An 18,354-nucleotide genomic window follows, 5' to 3' on the forward strand; every position below is an offset into this window, starting at 1 on the left:
TATCATGTGCCTCATTCAAAATTAGTGAGATAATAAATATGCAAACAGACTTTTTTAAAATACTAATATGAAAGTAATGCATATGTTATAGCAGGAGCTTAAATAAGATTATGTAGAATAGCTATTCTCAATTATCTTTTGTCCTTGTATTTTCCAGTAACTGGTATCAATGTAATTACTATTTGATTAATTTTTAATTAAATACATAATCATTTAATAATCCATCAGTATAATTTTTCACATAGTATCATTATATTAAACAAGCATTTAGATCAGAATTTTAAATAAAGGTAGAAGCAATTTAAGTTATGCTTTCATGTCTGTATTTAAGCTCTGTACCTAGCTGTGGAATTTCAAAATTACCAGAAGTCAGGTAGCATCCCTTGAAATCCAGTAATACTAACAATTGCAGAATTAGACCCAGAAGCTGTAGAACTTATGAACTGGACTAATTCTGTTCCCCAGTCCTCTTTTGCTATTTATGCTTTCTCCTAAACCTTTGAAGTCTCACCTTTTCTAAATGTTAAAGGAATCATTAAATATGTATAAACAAGTATATTGTTCACCTGTGTAAACCACTGGGGAAAAAATCCTCAGCTATCTGCTGATTTTACAAGATTTTTTTCTGTACCAAACATACGTACTCTAAGGGTAAGGATGAGATTTTTCAAGGACTCGAAATGCAATTAGAGAATTAACAGCTAGCAAAATCTGGCAGACAGGTACCTAACTCCGGGATTGTTTTTGAAGACCTTTTTCTTAAGACTCAGCCATATAGATCCAAAAAAACTTATTAATGAAAAGCAGCCTTATATCACGATTTTTTTTCTATTCCACTGAGTTAACTTTAGAAGTATTCTTAATTAAATTAATCCTTCTCTAAAAACTGTTTGATTAATCCTCTAGTCTTCTGACATAAAGCTGAAATATGGTCAAGATTTGGTACTTGAACCTCTCCAACCTTACATAGAAAGCGAAGCTACAACAATCCAAAAAGAAAACATCTAGTAATTCAGGTGACATCAACTGTGCACTAGCTTTGATTCTATTAAAAAGAAATAACCTTGCTTTTTTATTATCACATCACACACATGCAGAGAAAACTCAGCTGGAATGTAAGGAGAGTGAACTAATGAACTTAATTAACATGCAGAAAATAAAAGAACTACCCTGCCAATGTGTATGTACAATAAAACCAATCAGCAAATGAACCAGTACCCATAATGAATTTTTTTATTAATTCTTCCTGTCACTAGGGTCAGAAGTATGAAAACAGGGTAGGAACAAAGTATTACAGATCTTTATTGATTCTAAAATTTGTTCTGTAAGAAACAAAGTTAAAGTTACTTTTACTGCTCCACTGAGAACTCTGGCATCAGTTCTTCTGCTGAGTGTCCACCTCCTGAGATTATTGAAAATCAGAAATAATACAACACTATGACAGAGATCTTGGTTCACCACAGTGTTTCTGTGAACAAGGCAGCTCACATTTTAGGAAACACATACCCAAGCACAAAGGAAATAAACCATCAGGAAGCCAAATTTCAGTTTACAACAATTGTAAATTGATTTTTTTTTTGTTTTTTTTTTTTTTTTTTGTTTTTTTTTTTAAGATTGTCTCCTAACAGAAGGTGTTACCTTCTTTTTTATCTTGTCCTTCCAAAATTTTCTCTGGCAAACAATTAAGTCCACAAAACTAAAAGATGGCTGTAGAATCACTTCAAAACCTGTAACCTCCAATACTCTTGCTGGGTCTTTACTTGGCAGTTGGCTCCTATACTAATTTTTTTCATCATGTTAAACCCACAGAGCCAGGAGGAAGTACTTTATTTTAAAGAGAGGGAAGCACAATGTCCCCTATAAAGCAAGATGAGTGATTGTTTAAGCCTATGGAAATATTGTGACAAGGCAACTACCTGTAGCAATACAAATGGTAATTGGAGATATAAGATAAACTATGAGGCATGATTAAATTCCACTAAGCAACAACTTGAAAAGAGTTTTTAAAAACACAGAATAACTTGAAACCACACCCACCAAGTGAGAAAACCCTGGATTGAGTTAAAGGTTCAAATATAAGTAACATTTAGAAGGTTATTTTCTCATACCTTGCAAAAACCACAGCTCTTGGTTCACAGCCCTAACACAAAAAAGAACTTCCCAAAGTCCAGATACTGCACAGCAAACCTTTAAAGTCAGCTCTCACTGATTCTTAGTTTAGCCATTACTCAAACACGCAATATATAATGCTGATGAGTTAAACCTCATATCACCCATCCATTATGATTTATTTCTTTCAATTCACTAGGAATTTTATTTATGTTTATAACTACAAGGTGTTTGCTGGTGGTGTCAAAAGATTCAGTTCAGGGATAGATAGCTGAGTGGTTAGACCATTATACAGCATTACAGTATATTGATTAGAATACCTATAGGATAACTAAGGACAAAACTAATAATGTTACTAAGAAAAATGTCCAGAAAGGATCAGGTCTAGCCTAACCAAATAATATAGTTTCAGCATTGCAGAGAGCACGAGCAGCCTAAAAGATGAACTTTCCTGTTATTATTTTCTTTAAGCTGGTGTTTTTCACAGTCAATAAAAATATTAATATAATTTTATTTCTCCTTTATATCATTTTTATGTACCTACACAATATTATCTATACTGTCCTCAAGACATAGAAAGTGAGGTTGGACCAATAAAATCACAAAAGCACTTTCTTTATGTGCTTTCTCAGTTTCCAGAATATCTGAGCACAAAGAGCGCAGACGGATGCTGGACCACATGCCACTAATTCAAAGCATTTAATCCTGGCTTCCACACATCAGCCAAGGCAATACAAATGCCAAAAAATTCCTCTTTGATAGCAGAATTATATACACCGTATATTATATAAGCCTTCTGTCACCCTCCACTTGAATGTACACTATCAAGTCTTTCCGGCCATTATTTTATATTGAGCAGATGGTATTATGAGATTTTTGATAAAGAACAACAATCACCCAGCAAGGGTTGCAAAGGGGTCGCTGAAACCAAGATTAACAATTGATTAGCTTTAATGGACCATGACAGTAATAAACAACAGAGCTCTACACAAAGATTTGATTGCCCTGTTAATGCTGCTGACATAAATGGCTTTTAACTGGCTTCCTGAAAGTGCTAATATCTTCAAAGCCTCAGCAAATGAAGGACTTTGTCAAAGTGAGAACTATCCTGCAGTGAAGAAATACTTACTGTAGACCTCTAAAAATCTTCTGTAAAGTGTGTTTCTGATTTATTCAGACAATAGATCCTATTTCTCTAAGGGTTAAAGTGCAAAAAAAAATAAAATGCAGCACACCTTTGCAAGGCTGAAATGTAATAGAGCTCTAAAGCATTTGAATACAGAAGCCAGCATTCATTGAATACAACAATAATCTGAATTATCACCTTCAGTGCACTCATTTTGTCTTTACTTCAACATGGGCTGATAGATCTCAGTATCACAGCCTTCAAAACTGTTTCGTTGTTTGGGTTTTTTTTTTTATCCTTAGCTCTGAAAAGTTCAGTCTATGTTTTCCCTTCCTGCACAAATCAGTAATTCACATGATATTTTCATTAAAAGAAAATGTTTTGTGATTACTGGAAGTAACCATGGTAAAACTGAAAATAGAACTTCTAGATTTGTGTACTTCTTAGATACCTCTATGGGAAAAAGTATACAGAAAATTACTGTTTCGCTTAATGCTTAAGCTCAAAATCTAAATAGACATAGGGCAATTATTCACAGAAGGTTTTAAAATAAAATCTAGATGGAGACAAAGTAAACAAAACTTCACCTAACATGACATTCAAGAAACCAAGGTTATAGAAATTCATTACAGGTAAGGAGGTATTTATTTATTTAAGTAATGAGTAACGCTTTCAGTTAAATTTTCCATTTTAGGTTAAGATTACTTGGTTTCTAAATTAACATTTTTTCTTTTGTTTTAATTGTGTGTCTTACTTAAGCAAAGGTTTCTTTTAAACATTTTATAACTGTGAACTGCCATAGTGCTTCTTCCTCCCATGTTATTCCTATAGGCAACATTTTGAGACTATAATGGTCTGACTCTGAGTGCTTCTAGGCAAGAGCTAAAACTGGTGTCTGCTCTAGATGTGGATACAAATACATACCATTTGCACAAATCAAGGTCATACTAATCCCATCCCTGTGGGTCCCACCTCATCTGCAAATTCAACTCTCTATAGAACAATTCCTTGCTGGTACACTGCAACGAAGAAACATGCTGCTAATTACTGTGTTTAAAAAATCTTGACCTAAGCAGACATGCAGGGAATTTAAATGAAATCTAAAAATCCACCCGCTTGGTCTCCCAGCATACAAACACTAAATACATAACCTGTCAAAATGCTGAGCCAGCCTTCATTAATTCCATTTTCTGTAATCAGCATCCTTCTATTACTCACATGTTTGGCTTTCTACAGCAGTTCTTCAAGCAATCTATAGTATACCCTGATGATAAATATTTGAGAAACTATTAATTACCTGTAAGTCAGCATCAAACTCATGTTTCAGGTAAGCATCTTCTGCAGCTTCAACAAGACGCTGAAAAACAAAATAAAAAAAAAAAGTGTATTTTTGAAATAATGGATAACATCTTTAAATTCAAGTGTTCTTTCCAGTATAAAAACAGAGATTGCTTGGGAATTGTGTAATTCACTGTCACCACATGATATCTGCTATGATACTTCATAGAACAGAAATAAAAGATCCAGATAAACCATACCAAAGCAAAAAACACACACACAAAAAAAACCCAACAAAACCAACAAACCACTAAGTTTTCTAAACCCTCAGCATCAGGGATTGCTGGTACAAAACTCTCAAACCAGCTCATCTACTAATAAAGAAGAAATAAAGAGTAATTATTGTTTTTCCCCTACTAGTACTCAGCATCCTGAGGCTCTTATTCTGATATTGATTTTTGAAAGAACACGAAGTAAAGTTGCTTTCACACTGGACCTTATTTTGCACATGGAAGCTCTTTCAAATCTTTCTTAAAATTAAAATAGGACGTATTTCCCTTGTAAGCCCTTGATTGCAGGCCACTGAAATTAAGAGGTATTTCTAAATAACATATCAAATAGAAAAGATTAGAAAAATAGAGACTAGGTTTATGCAGCAGATTTCAAGTGCAGTACATACTAACTTCATACAGTGCATAATCACAAGAAGATTTTTCTGCAACTACAGAAGTAATATTCACTGGATGACAGCAATTCAGTGGTATTTTTTGACTCTTAATATCCAGAAGTCCCTGTAGGTGTTATTGTTCCTTTCTGCTATCATCTGAAGGAAAAAAAATTAAAGAGTGGCTGCACTAAAACACAGCTACTTGAAAAACTTAATTCTTTATAAGGGCTTGCTGCAGACATTCTCTATGAAAAGACATTACATCCTTTCTCAGGTCTTGTCCAGGATTCTTTAAACTTTTGAATATTTTAAGTATGGAAGTAATGCTTTCTAGTTTTTATTTAATCTACCTGAATATACATACTTGTACAACCCCAAATTAACCTAAAAATAACCTGTCACAGAATACTCAATGTATTGGTTTTATTTTCTTTGATCTACAAGACACTGTTATATTTTCAAATATTTTGTGCTGTGAAGCAAGTGAGCTATAGGCTCCAATTAATGATACAAGGAATGGGAAGCATGCACACATTTGCTTCCCTTTTCAGAACTGTATGCACTTTCATCAAGTCATTGGATATAAATCAAAATGGAATCAGAATTCATATTGATTGCTATACAGTTTGAAATATAATGGAAACTGAACCAAGAAAAATATTTCCATTTGCCAATTCAGAATCAATTGTTCAACAAAAACCCATCAGTTTAACATAAAGTCTTGCTGGTTACAAGCAGGATTTGTGTTCACCAAGGTCTGCAAAGCAGCAGCATGTGAAAGCCTTCCCTTCCACACCTCTGTCTCTTCACACAGCTTACCTAGAGGTGAGCACAAGCCTCAATAAACCCTCAGGCCTCTGCTAGGCTTCTGCACCTTCCCTACAGACCCAAGTGGGAAGGTTTTTCATACCTTTTTCATTAGTGCAGAGTTACAGATCCCAAAGATTTGATTAAAACCTGGAAACACTACTGATGCCAAGGTTGATAGAGATAAGCAAGAGAGAGCAGATGAAGCCCACTTTCCTAGAGCCCCAAGTTGTGTGTATATCCCTGCCAATTGACTATGTCCACCTTTAAAAGTTTTGTCCCATGTAAACCCAGCTGATTATAGCAAACCTTTTTGACCTAAACTGGACCTGAACCAAAATGGTTCCAATACTGGGCAAATCAGAACTGAACTGAAAAATGTAACAGTTCACCTTCCCACATACACAGGTGAGAGAACCCAACAGCTAATGATGCATCACAGCATCCTGCAGAATGGGAAGTCATGGAAAAAAATTCAAATGAAACAGTGAAGTTCTGTGGAATCGTTCCTTCTATTCCCATACTGTATGAATAGTAGTAAAAACAGACCTTGCAGTTTGAAAGGGTACCAATTATTAATTTGACCCATAAATTTTTTACATTTCTAATTTAAAAATGGAAGTAACACAAATTAACTATTCTGAGGGGGAAGCCCTGAAGGAACTGAAACAGATTCTTAAACATTTGATTGGTCTCAGAAGTCCATCTTTAGAACACTAGTGACCCACTGAAAGTATTTTACAAATCTAGCTCTCATTTTTCAAGTATGAAAAAGGCTTTTTATGAAATAACAACGCATTTCTTCAGGTGTGTACTCCTTCATATTAAAACCACAGTTGCATTACAAGTCTGTGCACACCTAATAGAAAAGATCATGACTGATAAGTTTGAGAGAAAAAAAGTGAAAGCAGGGTCAAAAAAATTCTTCATATAGAAATACAGAAAAAACAGAAACATGGTTTGTTTTGTTTTTTTTTTTCTTTCTTTTTTGTTTGTTTCTTTCTTTCTTGATTGTTTTTTCAGGTGTGATTTTTTTGTTGGTTTTTTTTTTTTTTTCTTGTCTGTGCTGAAATATTTACTGACTCACCAGAAGAAAAAAATATTATAGTATTTCATGAGATACCAGTGCCTAGATATTAGGACCTGGCAGGCTAGAAAAAGAATTCATGGCTTCTTACGTAGTTTGTATCGATCCTAATATGTTTCAATTACAATTTTGCCTCGGCTAAGTAAACTTAAACTAAGATTTATTCCCACTATCCCCTCCCTCCGCCCGCCCCCACCTCCCCTCTTCCCCCCATAAGAAATAACTAGAGAAGTATAAGATAGACAATATTAGTAACATCTGGCATGGAAGGTAGCTCAGAAATGAAATGTACTGATTAGTACTTTATTGATTTATTTATTAAGATTTCAGTTGTTATGTCTGTTCTTTCAAAAATAAAAATTAATTACATTTTAGCAACATTCTCTACAGGAAACAGACCAACAAAGTGAACAATGTATTGACACATTTTTCCTTGACAACATGGACACAAATGCACATGTACTCTACGTGCTTCACCCTCACAAATCTATAAAATTAGAATTTCGGTACACTAAATGCAGACAACACAAGCAAATGCTGCATTTTCTATGTACTGGTTCTTAACCACAGTTTCCTTCAAATATCTCAACACCATTATGAAGGAAACTGAGAAATCTGGGACAGCTACAGAAAAGGTAAGCTAGTAATAAGCCTAAACCCATAGAAATAATGTTAGTGGATATACACAGATGATATCAGAATGGAAGACATTGTATACAAATATTTGAGGGCTTTTTGGTTAGGCTTTTTTTTTTTTTTTCTTGGTTTGATTTTTGTTTTGATTTGTTGGGGGTTTTTTGTGTGTTTGTTCATTTTTTAAAGAAGTCCCCAAAGGGATGAAGCACGATGGAAAAAATTCCTTAACACTGTAGAGGCAAAAATATGAAAAACACATGTAATACTGCAATGTTTTTACATGGAGGCCAAAAAATACCTTTTAAAATATTTTAATGACTGAACAGTTACCTAGCAATGATTCTGAACATTAGCATGATTAGAGATTTTAACTTAATAGTTTATAATGAAACTCTTAATAAAAATGCCAATCTATTTTCATTTGAGTAAACATGCTCTAAAATCATTACTGTAGCAAGGAAGTGCTTACAAAGCTGTGGTTATCCTGAAGGAAATTTGAGTTATCTATATACTTTTACATGGAATGAATTATGAACGCTGAATTGAGCAGAGCTACACCATTTAAGATTCTGTATTTTAGGAGTATTTAGCTTTACATGTGAAAAGGTGTTTGCATGTCCATGCGCAGACAAGTCAAGGGCAGCATTTATCTAACAATTTTCATGTTCACAGTTCAACTCAGGATCCCCTGATTAAAGAACTAATCATAACTTTCCCGATATATATAAATATGAGAAAGATTAACTGATTTATGCAGCATGGATAAAAATAGGGCATGATGCTGGAAATGGAACAAATACACTACCTAAAAAAAACAGCCAAAAATAGCCACCAAATCACAATGCCTCACTGCTACAATGAACCAAGAAGCATGGCTTCAGTTCTGTTGGTTAAAAGATATGAGCTCATCAGCAGCCCTTCTACTAATGTACTCTTCCAAACTCACTAGACTATGCTTTAACAGTTCTTTCAGTACACTATGTGAATCTTGATAGTTTGACCTGTTACCTCTGTATTGCGCCGCACAATGCAGTATTATCATTTAAGGTCTATGAGAATTTCATCTAGAGTACACCTGACAATAGCCACAAATTCTGACCCTGCTATAGAGCAGTAAGGTATCATAGCCATCAAAAAATAAGCGTAGATAAACTGTAGGAGGCTCTTATATCCCAGCATCTGAATGCATTCAACCAACAGCAACAAATAGCCCTAAACCCTGCACCCTTTCTCATCATTTTCTCCAGGTATCAGATCTGTTTGAGGCTCACATCCTATACAAATCTCATCTGTAGCTTCAAGGTTGATTTGAGATGTGTTTTGGAAGTAAAAAAATAATGAAAAGTCATCCTTCTTAAAAAATAGCGGAAAGTCTAAATCCAAGAAAAATCTGTGAATATACTGTACTGAAAGTTTGGCTTGGGAAACAAAACAAAACCAACCAACCAACCAAAACCACATATAAACAAAATACATAGGGAAAAAAAACCCAAACAACAACAAAAAAAAACCACCCACAACAACGAAAACAAACAAAAAACAAAACAAAAAATAAACAAACAACCACCACCAAAAAAACCAAACAGGAATCTGTGTAACTTGAAAAGCCTTAAAAATTCTCCCAGACTTCTACATATGGAATTGTAAAGCGGATTTCTGTCTTAATCAAATACAACCAAAACTTTGTTAATAAGACCAGCATGTAGCAAAAAAAACCCAACTAATCCCTGTTTTTAAGATCTGATTTCTTTCATATTTTATAGCAAGTTTGCAGGTACATTACCAAGCAAAATCCAGCAGTATTCTGTAAAACAGAAAAGTACTTACAACTACCAATAGTTACCCTTCTTCAGGTAAAATACTTGGTGCAACTTTAATAACCTTACTATTGATTTGAACATCTAATTTCCAACTAAAATTTATAATAATTGAGCTGTGAACATGCCAAAAATATTTCATAAAGTGAAGCCAGATAAGTATTTAAAACATAGTTCAGCAGTTGAGTATATTCCTGGGAGAGAAACCAGAATTTGTGTTTCAATCATCATAGCAATTTTCTTCACTGGCTTCTTTGCGAGAAGCCTACGCTGTGCATGTGGGAGCACTCAGTAATAGATTACCAAACTTTAAAAACATTGCCCAGGTACCTTCCCCATTTTGGGGTTCATTTCAGAAGTGAAAATGGGATTTCCTTTCCAGGAAACGTGTAAAGCTGCAGGTGCTTTGAAAACTTCTGAAAAGCTTGGGTTGTTTTGGGAAAGAACAAGATTTATTAGCATTAAGTGAGCTTAGGTAATATTCTGGAATGGGTGGTAATTCTGCCACAAGCCCTCCTTACTTCCATCAGAGTTCTGGGGTTTGCTTCTTTTACAGTTCATTTAGTGGAGAAGGTAAAGAAGCCAATAGAGAATATTTGATGTTGTTCATCAGTTTTGCTATTATTTCCTATGATCAAAAACAGTATCATATAACATGGCAATGAATGCACCCATGTGCAAATAGGCCTCTCCATCTCACCATTTTATTGCTAATAGCTTTGCATGTTTGCCATAACCAATGGGGAAGCATTGTAGCTATTAGAGACTGATGCTGACCTTGGAGGCATATTTGCTACCATCAGAAACACATGCATTTTTAGACAGGCCAAAGACAAAACTAACAATTCAGCTGTTTTAATCCTTGAGGATGGGGTGAGAAGGTGAAAGGGGAAACAGTAATATCTGTTCAGAAAGCCCAGAAGCATATTTTATTTCCCACACTGTTATCCTCAGCTATGAGGTATTTTATAGGAAATTCTATCACTAATATTGTTCCTGCTTTGGCTGAAAATGATTTATCTCCTGTTATCTTGATATTAGAGTTCTTAGTGCTTGTAGCTTAAGACAGATATCAATCTTGCAATTAATGTCATACAACAAAATTACTGTTCTGTGACTACTATAAAATTCCACTACAGCTCAACTAGACAATCCTCAGTCACATTAAGTGCTGCATCAAAGCACAATCAAAGCAGAAATTATAAATACAAGATAAAAATAAATTAAAAGCTTCGCATATGCAATTATTGTAAATAACTTCAATTATCCACTTATATTCATTCAAGGCTGGCAGATTTTCAGGTTGATTGTTGTTAGAGTGCTAGCTGTTTTTTTGAAGCAACAAAGAATTCAGCTTGTTAAAGAGCTGGACAGACAGAAATGAAACTGTAAATGGATTTAAGTACATGAAACTTGCACATTGCATGACAGTGGCTAAGCCAATCCTGGAGTAATTAGATGCATTTCTAACTTAACTAGGTCAATGCTATATTTAGTTATGGCATCTGGAGACTGCCATGGCATGGAAGGAACATTGCAGATGAAGAAGGTAACACATTTGTCTTGTACTGAGTTCTGTGCTTCACAAAGCCAATGTATAAGATACAAAATATGCAGATTACCAAATCTGCTCCTGCCATGTTATTATGTCTACCACAGAGCAGGAAGGAATGACGTACTGAAGTTTTATTCCATACTTTTAATTCCATATGTCCCAGCCATCAAGAAATCAGTTCAACTGCAGACACAACTTAAAGCTGTTTCAGGGCTATTTAAAATTTGATCTGCTTGCCTGAGGTACAGCAGCAAGCAGCTGCTTCAGCCACTCATTCTACCCCAGGGTTGAGGCAAAGGTTCACCAGCATTTCACATCAATTCTGTATTCATCAAAGGTTTGATAATTCTCTGGAAATACCTTTATGTATCTTTTTAATTCCACTTGCAAAATGGCAGCACAATTTGTACAATTTTGCTTTCAATGAATGACTCACAACTGGTACGTCGCTTTCTTCCACATAAATTTAAAAACCTGTTTACAATGTTACTTTGAAAAACTCCGTCCAAAATGAAGTAAGCTGGCCTGTGTATGTGCCCGACTAGCCACCTGTGTATACATACAAATAGTTTATTTGTAATTATTCAGTACTAGCCTGTAAGTATCATTATGATCCCTAATCATGCCCCCTGTACTGAAATCACTACCAAAAAAAACCCATCTGATTTATTAATCTTTTTCACTCATTTAAGTTGCCACAGGTCACACTCCTTACCTATCTACCCTGTTTGGATGACAGACTGTCTGTCTGCATTTGAGTACAGTGAGGACACAGTGTCTGAGCAAAAATTACCTTCAGCTCTGACAGCTCTCAACACCATTACTGAAGAGAGATTTGAGATAACTATTTTTATGCAAGTTCATTTAATGTAAAATCCTCCATTTCCAAATCTCCATAGGATGTATCTCACCTAATCCCAGATATTTCAAAGTTAATCATCTCTCCACACAAGTTAACTAAACATCCTTCATATGTACAGACAGAAAACCCTGAAGGTATTGCTTGTCCCATTTTAAAATCACTCATAAGACAAAGGAAGAAATCTGACGCTTTTCCTTCACCGCTTTCTTCTTTAGATGTTTATATGAATGAAGTTAAGGGAAATGAATCCCACACCATATGTGCAAACATAAATGAGCTGAAGAAAAATGGAAATATCCCTATGCTCACTCAATAGGGGAAAAGAGTCTTGAGGAAACACTTTGTCCTGACAGCAGTTCTGGGACTAGTTGAGGTGTTTCTGTTCTGTTCACATTTAGAAGCACCAAGTGAAACCAGTTGTCTTTGCTCCCTCAGCTTTTTCCTCACCTCTGCACTAAAGCTCAATCCCTCAAGTTAATTCAAATTCAGCTTGCAATTTGTGTTCTAGTTCAACAAAATCAGCTATGATATACTGTCCTTCTTTCAGTTTCCAACAGATTACTATCACACAACAACAGCAAAAAACTCTCAAGACTTATTACTCAAAACAAAGGTCAGTTTCAGAGTTTGCAGGTACTTATTTCCATTGCCTAGCCTAGTACTCAATCACAAGACTCTGTGCCTTGTCTTCGCTTTCAAACCAAGCCATGAAAACAGTAGGCATTACTCTCTCTAAAGTGAAGTCAATTGTAACACTATTCTTTACTTCCCCAGGTCAGGATTTCAGATGTCAACATACTAAATTAAAGAGAAACTTAAAAAAAGGGGGGGAGGGGATCAAACGCAGACTTTTCTACTAAAACCTTCCCAATGTCCTACTGCAAGTAGAATTCTCTAAGCTAGATACTGAGGCAAGTAGAGTATTATTGCAAAGATGTGAAGAAATACTTCATGAAGTAAAGTTGTGTCTCTTCAACACATGGAGTCAGTTTAAAATGGTGATACAGTGAACATACTGTAGCAAATATTCCACCTGTCACAGTAACTGCCCTGAGAATTTAAACAAATCAGTATTAGTGTTGTTATATTTCTATAATTTTATAACAAAAATATCATGCTAGAAAGTTCAAGCACTATTATGGATACAAAGCCAAACTAAGCTAGGAAATGCCAGAATGAAGTTGCCTATAACTTCAATCCCCAGTATTATGATATCATTTTTTTTATACAATTTTGCTTGGTTAGAACACTGACAAATACAATCTAAAGCCTTTGTAGTCCTCACTAACAGAGTGATGGCCGTTGATTAACTATTTATATATGTATAAGCAACAGATTTTGCAAGCATTGACCCAAGACTTAAAAAAAAAAAAAAAAAAAATCAGTGTTACATTTCAGGTTATAGAGGTACAGCTTTTTAGGCAGGGATTTTTTTGCCCACTTCAATGCCACAATGTACCCAAGCCTGCCTTCAAACATAATATCAGCTTACTCCTGTTCCTTTCCTACCTGACCATGGCCCTAAACCTACTCCTATTTCTTTCCTCACTCTCTCCCCACATCTTGAGCTCATTAAGTTCATATTGGGTGTCTCAAACTCTATTGCTGAGCTTTTTCACACTACTCTCCACCTCTTCTCTAGCACCTACCAATTATTCTTCCTTCTTCATGTTAGCCTTGGCATCCACATTGCCAAGTATGTTCATGACCAGTCTTTTCCAGGTCCCTACCAATACCTCCTTATTTCTCCAACCTGTATTGCCAATTTTTTCTATCTCCTGTACAAACTTATTGAACCTATCTAGAATATCTTGCACCACTTAGATTTCTAAATCCAAGCACCATCCAATCCTGTTCCCCTCATCTCCTTAAACCATCTCATTATTTTCCATTCTCCTTGTGTCAGTGCCTCCCTCAGTTTCTGCTAAACCCATCAACAAACTCCCTTAAATGCTGACCCTTCCATTTTCCAGTGCCTTTACGTCAGTACAGAGGAAGATGAGACAAGAAATCTCTTTCCTGGGTCTAGAAGGCACATGGATGCACTGACACTACCTCAGGAGAGAAAAACTTTGCTTGCCCTGCCTGTTGCTGGCTCAAGCTGTAAGAAACTAATAGTGTAACTGCAGGAAAGTCTTGCTCAGCCATGTGCTGAATATTCACAGTGCAAAAAATTTGCAAAGATTTCACTTACAGACAGTTTTGCTCCGATATGTTTCTAATGGCCATATGCCTCCTATGTGCACAGTTTCCAAATGACAAAACAACTTGATCCAGCTGGAACAGATTTTCAAAGAAAACCTTGTGTCTAGGCCACATCCCTGCCAATTTCAAGAGCTGGTTCCCAAGCGTAGAAGTGCTAGAAAGTCTTCATGAAAAGAACATCAGTATTATTTTTAAGAGAGTAAACTAATGCATCTTCTCCTAGTTCCTTTCTTTGAAAAAACTGACATTCAAAGATAAAATTCCAACCTTTTTTTGGTCACCTGGACCATACTTTATCATTCTGAAGACTTGACTGCTGCTGAAGATGCTGGAATTAATTACAAAAGCAACTTTCAGACTAGGTGATAATTTAGTCTTTTCATAATTTTCTATATTCTAGCAGGTCTTGTAAGAAAAAGAAAAAATATTACATTCAAACTTGCTGGTTACATGTTTACCTAGTTGATTAACCCTGGGATTTTATGTCCGCACTTGGTAACCAGACACTGGTCCCATGTACCTAGAAGGATTTTCTGTTACACTATGAATTAATGCTGAAATCACAGAATAGTATAGGGGCATAACTTTTTAAAGTCATGCTTATATACAGACTTATAAGCCTGTATATAGGTAGAGACTCCAACCCATCTATTCAGTATTATTTAAAATAAATCTTTTTGTAATAACAGTATTTTTCTGCACTATCTCAAGACTAATATTAAATTGTCTTTGTAATTAAAGGAACATTTGCAAATTCCCACGTTCAAAGGAAAGGCTGCATTGCATCGTCAAAACCTTATCTGCTTTTCTTTGTAAAGGTAATGATTTCAAACCCAGTGGGTGTTTTGGGCTTTATTAAGAAATGTCTTGTAACTTGTATTCTTCTAATGACCAAAAGATGGCTATAATTCCATATCTTAATTACTTTTTCTCAACTGAAATGTTCAACATTTAATGATCATATAGGTTTATTTGGAAAATGAAGTAACATATGCAACACAGTACCTCATTTCCATTAAGTCTGCACACCTCTAGATTTTGCTATGACCTAGGGAACTCATTCCACAGAATACTCCCATTTTCTTAATAAATTTTCCTCTTGACTATCAAAGTACTTCTAAAATGCACTTGGGGAGCAGTATCAGTCTTCACATAGCAAACCAACACCTGCAGGTTCAAAAAGTGACAGCCAAAGACTGCATGCAACCAAGCCAACAAAAACTGACACCTTATGTTTGCAGAGGCAGTGAGTAAATTACAGCAATAGCTTTCCACTTATTTTAGATTATGGGAGAGTAGTGAACCACCCCATGCTGCTGGCAAGGCTTCCTCTATTTGCTGAATGACTCCCTCACCCACCACCACAGGCTCTTCAGCTCCATCTACACAGAGCAAGTGTACTTCAACCTTCAAAGTCCTAACAAGGACAAAAGCACCAAAAAACACAAAAAACACCAAAACCACAAAAAACACTGCTACAGTTTTAGCTCTCAGTCAACTCTGTTATCTGAGAAACGTGTGCAAAACTGTTTCTTTCCTAACAAACCATGAAGCCCTAAAGACCTGTAACTGCGGATGCTCCTTACATTCTCTGGTTTTCCAATCTAAAGCCCACACATTAATGTAGGAGAATCACAAAAATGAGACCTGCAAAGGAGAAAGGAAAGATCTAAAACAGCTCTCCGGTTCCACACTGAGGTAGATTTCCCCATTTAATTAAATCTTTATTCAGTGAGGCTGACTATGCTTTTTGCAGGCTGAAGCCTCTGAGAACACCTTGACTTTGTATACTCCAATAAATCTATACCTGATACTGGCAACAGCATGGTCAAAGCCAGGTGTAAGAATTGGTGACAATTCCTCCAGCTCAAGGGTTTGTGAGGTGATAGCAGGACACTGCCTTAAGCAGACAAGTAGGGCCAGTTTCAGACATTACCTTTGTGGAACCCCACTGACACCAGTGAAAGGGGTTTATGATAAACTGATGATATTTGTGCAATGCTAGACTGTAAAATTTCTTGTCCTTTGGTCATGAACTCTGTTGGGCAATCTCTCGTAAAGACTTATGTATTAGACTTGGTTTTTAAATAGTGCCTTTCATGTCCTTTTAGAAGTTACAACCCATTCCAGACTAATAAACTGAATGAAGTGATTTGCAGTATCTGTCATGAAAAATATGTAATATCAAAGTACCTAAAGGGACTGTCAAGAAATCTGGAGAGGGACTTCTTACAAATGCATGTAGGGGTAGAACAAGGGAGAATGGGCTTTAAGCTGAAAGACGCTAGATTTACATTAGAGATTAAGAAGTTCTTCCCTGTGAAGGTGATGAGGTGCTGCCACAGGTTGCCCAGAGAAGATGTGGCTGCCCCATCCCTGAAAGTGTTCAAGGCCAGGTTAGACAGGGCTTTGGCAACCTGTTCTAGTGGAAGGTGTCCCTGACTGTCACAGGGTTTGGAACTAGATGAGTTTTAAGGTCCCTTCCAACACAAACCATTCTATAATTGAACTGAAATGAAGATTAAATATATTTCATACAATAAAAACATTATAATTATTGTTTTTAGTACACCAGGATACAGAGATGAGTCAAACATGCTCAGTAATTAGGCTTTCATCATAGACCCTTGAAAAAATAAACACCAAATTAAAATGAACTCTTCTGTATAACACTAAAGTGATGCAGAATCAGTTCACACCAACTGGATTTTTTCTGGTTTTGATACATAACACAAACCATTAGACAATATAAGACTTCAATTATGGAAGTGCCAATAAATAGCAATAAAAATTATAAAAGACAGACAGATTGCATCAGAAAAATTCTCAGTGGTCTCCTATAACTACTGGTAAGGAGAGATGAAATAAGAATTGGCTGAAAAGCCTTAAGATTCAATGTAATTATAGAGAGTGTATACAGAGATAGTGCATATATAATGAACACAAATATTTATAAAATAAATTACAGCTCAGTTTATGTTCTTCTTGCCATGCTTCTGTACAATTTTCAATTGCTTATGAACAATTTGCTTACCACACTTCAAATGAATTCAAAGTATTACACCCATAAGATCTCCTAAAATTTCTTAGTTCTCCTCACTTTTAACTCAATAACATAAGATCATGAGAACATGAGCTGGCTGTGTGCGTCCGCAGCCCAGAAAGCCAACCGTATCCTGGGCTGCATCAAGAGGAGCGTGACCAGCAGGTCGAAGGAAGTGATCCTGCCCCTCTACTCTGCTCTTGTGAGACCTCACTTGGAGTATTGTGCGCAGTTCTGGGGTCCTCAACATAAAAAGAACGTGGAACCGTTGGAACAAGTCCAGAGGAGGGCCACGAGGATGATCAGGGGACTGGAGCACCTCCTGCATGAAGACAGGCTGAGAAAGTTGGGGCTGTTCAGCCTGCAGAAGAGAAGGCTGCGTGGAGACCTCATAGCAGCCTTCCAGTATCTGAAGGGGGCCTACAAGGATGCTGGGGATGGACTATTCATCAGGGACTGTAGTGACAGGACAAGGGGTAACGGGTTCAAACTTAAACAGGGGAAGTTTAGATTGGATATAAGGAAGAAATTCTTTACTGAGAGGGTGGTGAGGCACTGGAATGGGTTGCCCAGGGAGGTTGTAAATGCTCCATCCCTGGCAGTGTTCAAGGCCAGATTGGACGAAGCCTTAGGTGGCACAGTTTAGTGTGAGGTGTCCCCATGGCAGGGGGGTTGGAACTAGATGATCTTAAGGTCCTTTCCAACCTTAACTATTCTATGATTCTATGATCATGTTGCCACCTTACTGACTTTCTCAAGCATTATAGACTACTCAAATATTTCCGGAACTAACTAGATGAAATCCTTGCTTTAGTACAGGTCTGAGAGCCTTTCCAAAACACCTCTCCCTCTCCACACAACCTGCTTGCCCAGACAGGCCCCTTTTCAGCACTTCCCTCCATGAAGAGGTTCCAGTAGAATGTTACCTGAGTGCAGATGATTTCTCCAAGCTTTGCTCTTCCTTAATCAGATCTTAAAGACACAGCTTTTTGCATTCAAAGCTCACCCATGGTCACTGCAGGGCTGCTGCAAGTGGTCTGGAAGGAGCAAGGTTTGATGCAGACACTATGCCAGTAGGCGAGGGACAACAGAGCTGACTGGGGCCTTGATGAGGCATTAAGCTACATAAATGCGTGCCCTCGGCTGTGATCACTACACAAAC

General features: G+C 36.4%; 1 protein-coding gene across 1 annotated transcript in view; it reads right to left on the bottom strand.

The window, feature by feature from the left end:
- CACNA2D3 (calcium voltage-gated channel auxiliary subunit alpha2delta 3) overlaps nucleotides 1–18,354 on the bottom strand; it is a gene marked incomplete at its 5' end in the record, with an annotated part of 460,819 nt that overhangs the window by 307,428 nt on the left and 135,037 nt on the right. Inside the window, one exon of the mRNA XM_080625495.1 lies at nucleotides 4,533–4,592. Within this exon, the coding sequence (XP_080481621.1) occupies nucleotides 4,533–4,592 (60 nt within the window). The remainder of the gene's footprint in view (nucleotides 1–4,532; nucleotides 4,593–18,354) is intronic.

This window comes from Psittacula echo (assembly GCF_963264785.1).
Source record: "Psittacula echo genome assembly, chromosome: 9".
In the NCBI taxonomy this organism is placed as follows: domain Eukaryota; kingdom Metazoa; phylum Chordata; class Aves; order Psittaciformes; family Psittacidae; genus Psittacula; species Psittacula echo.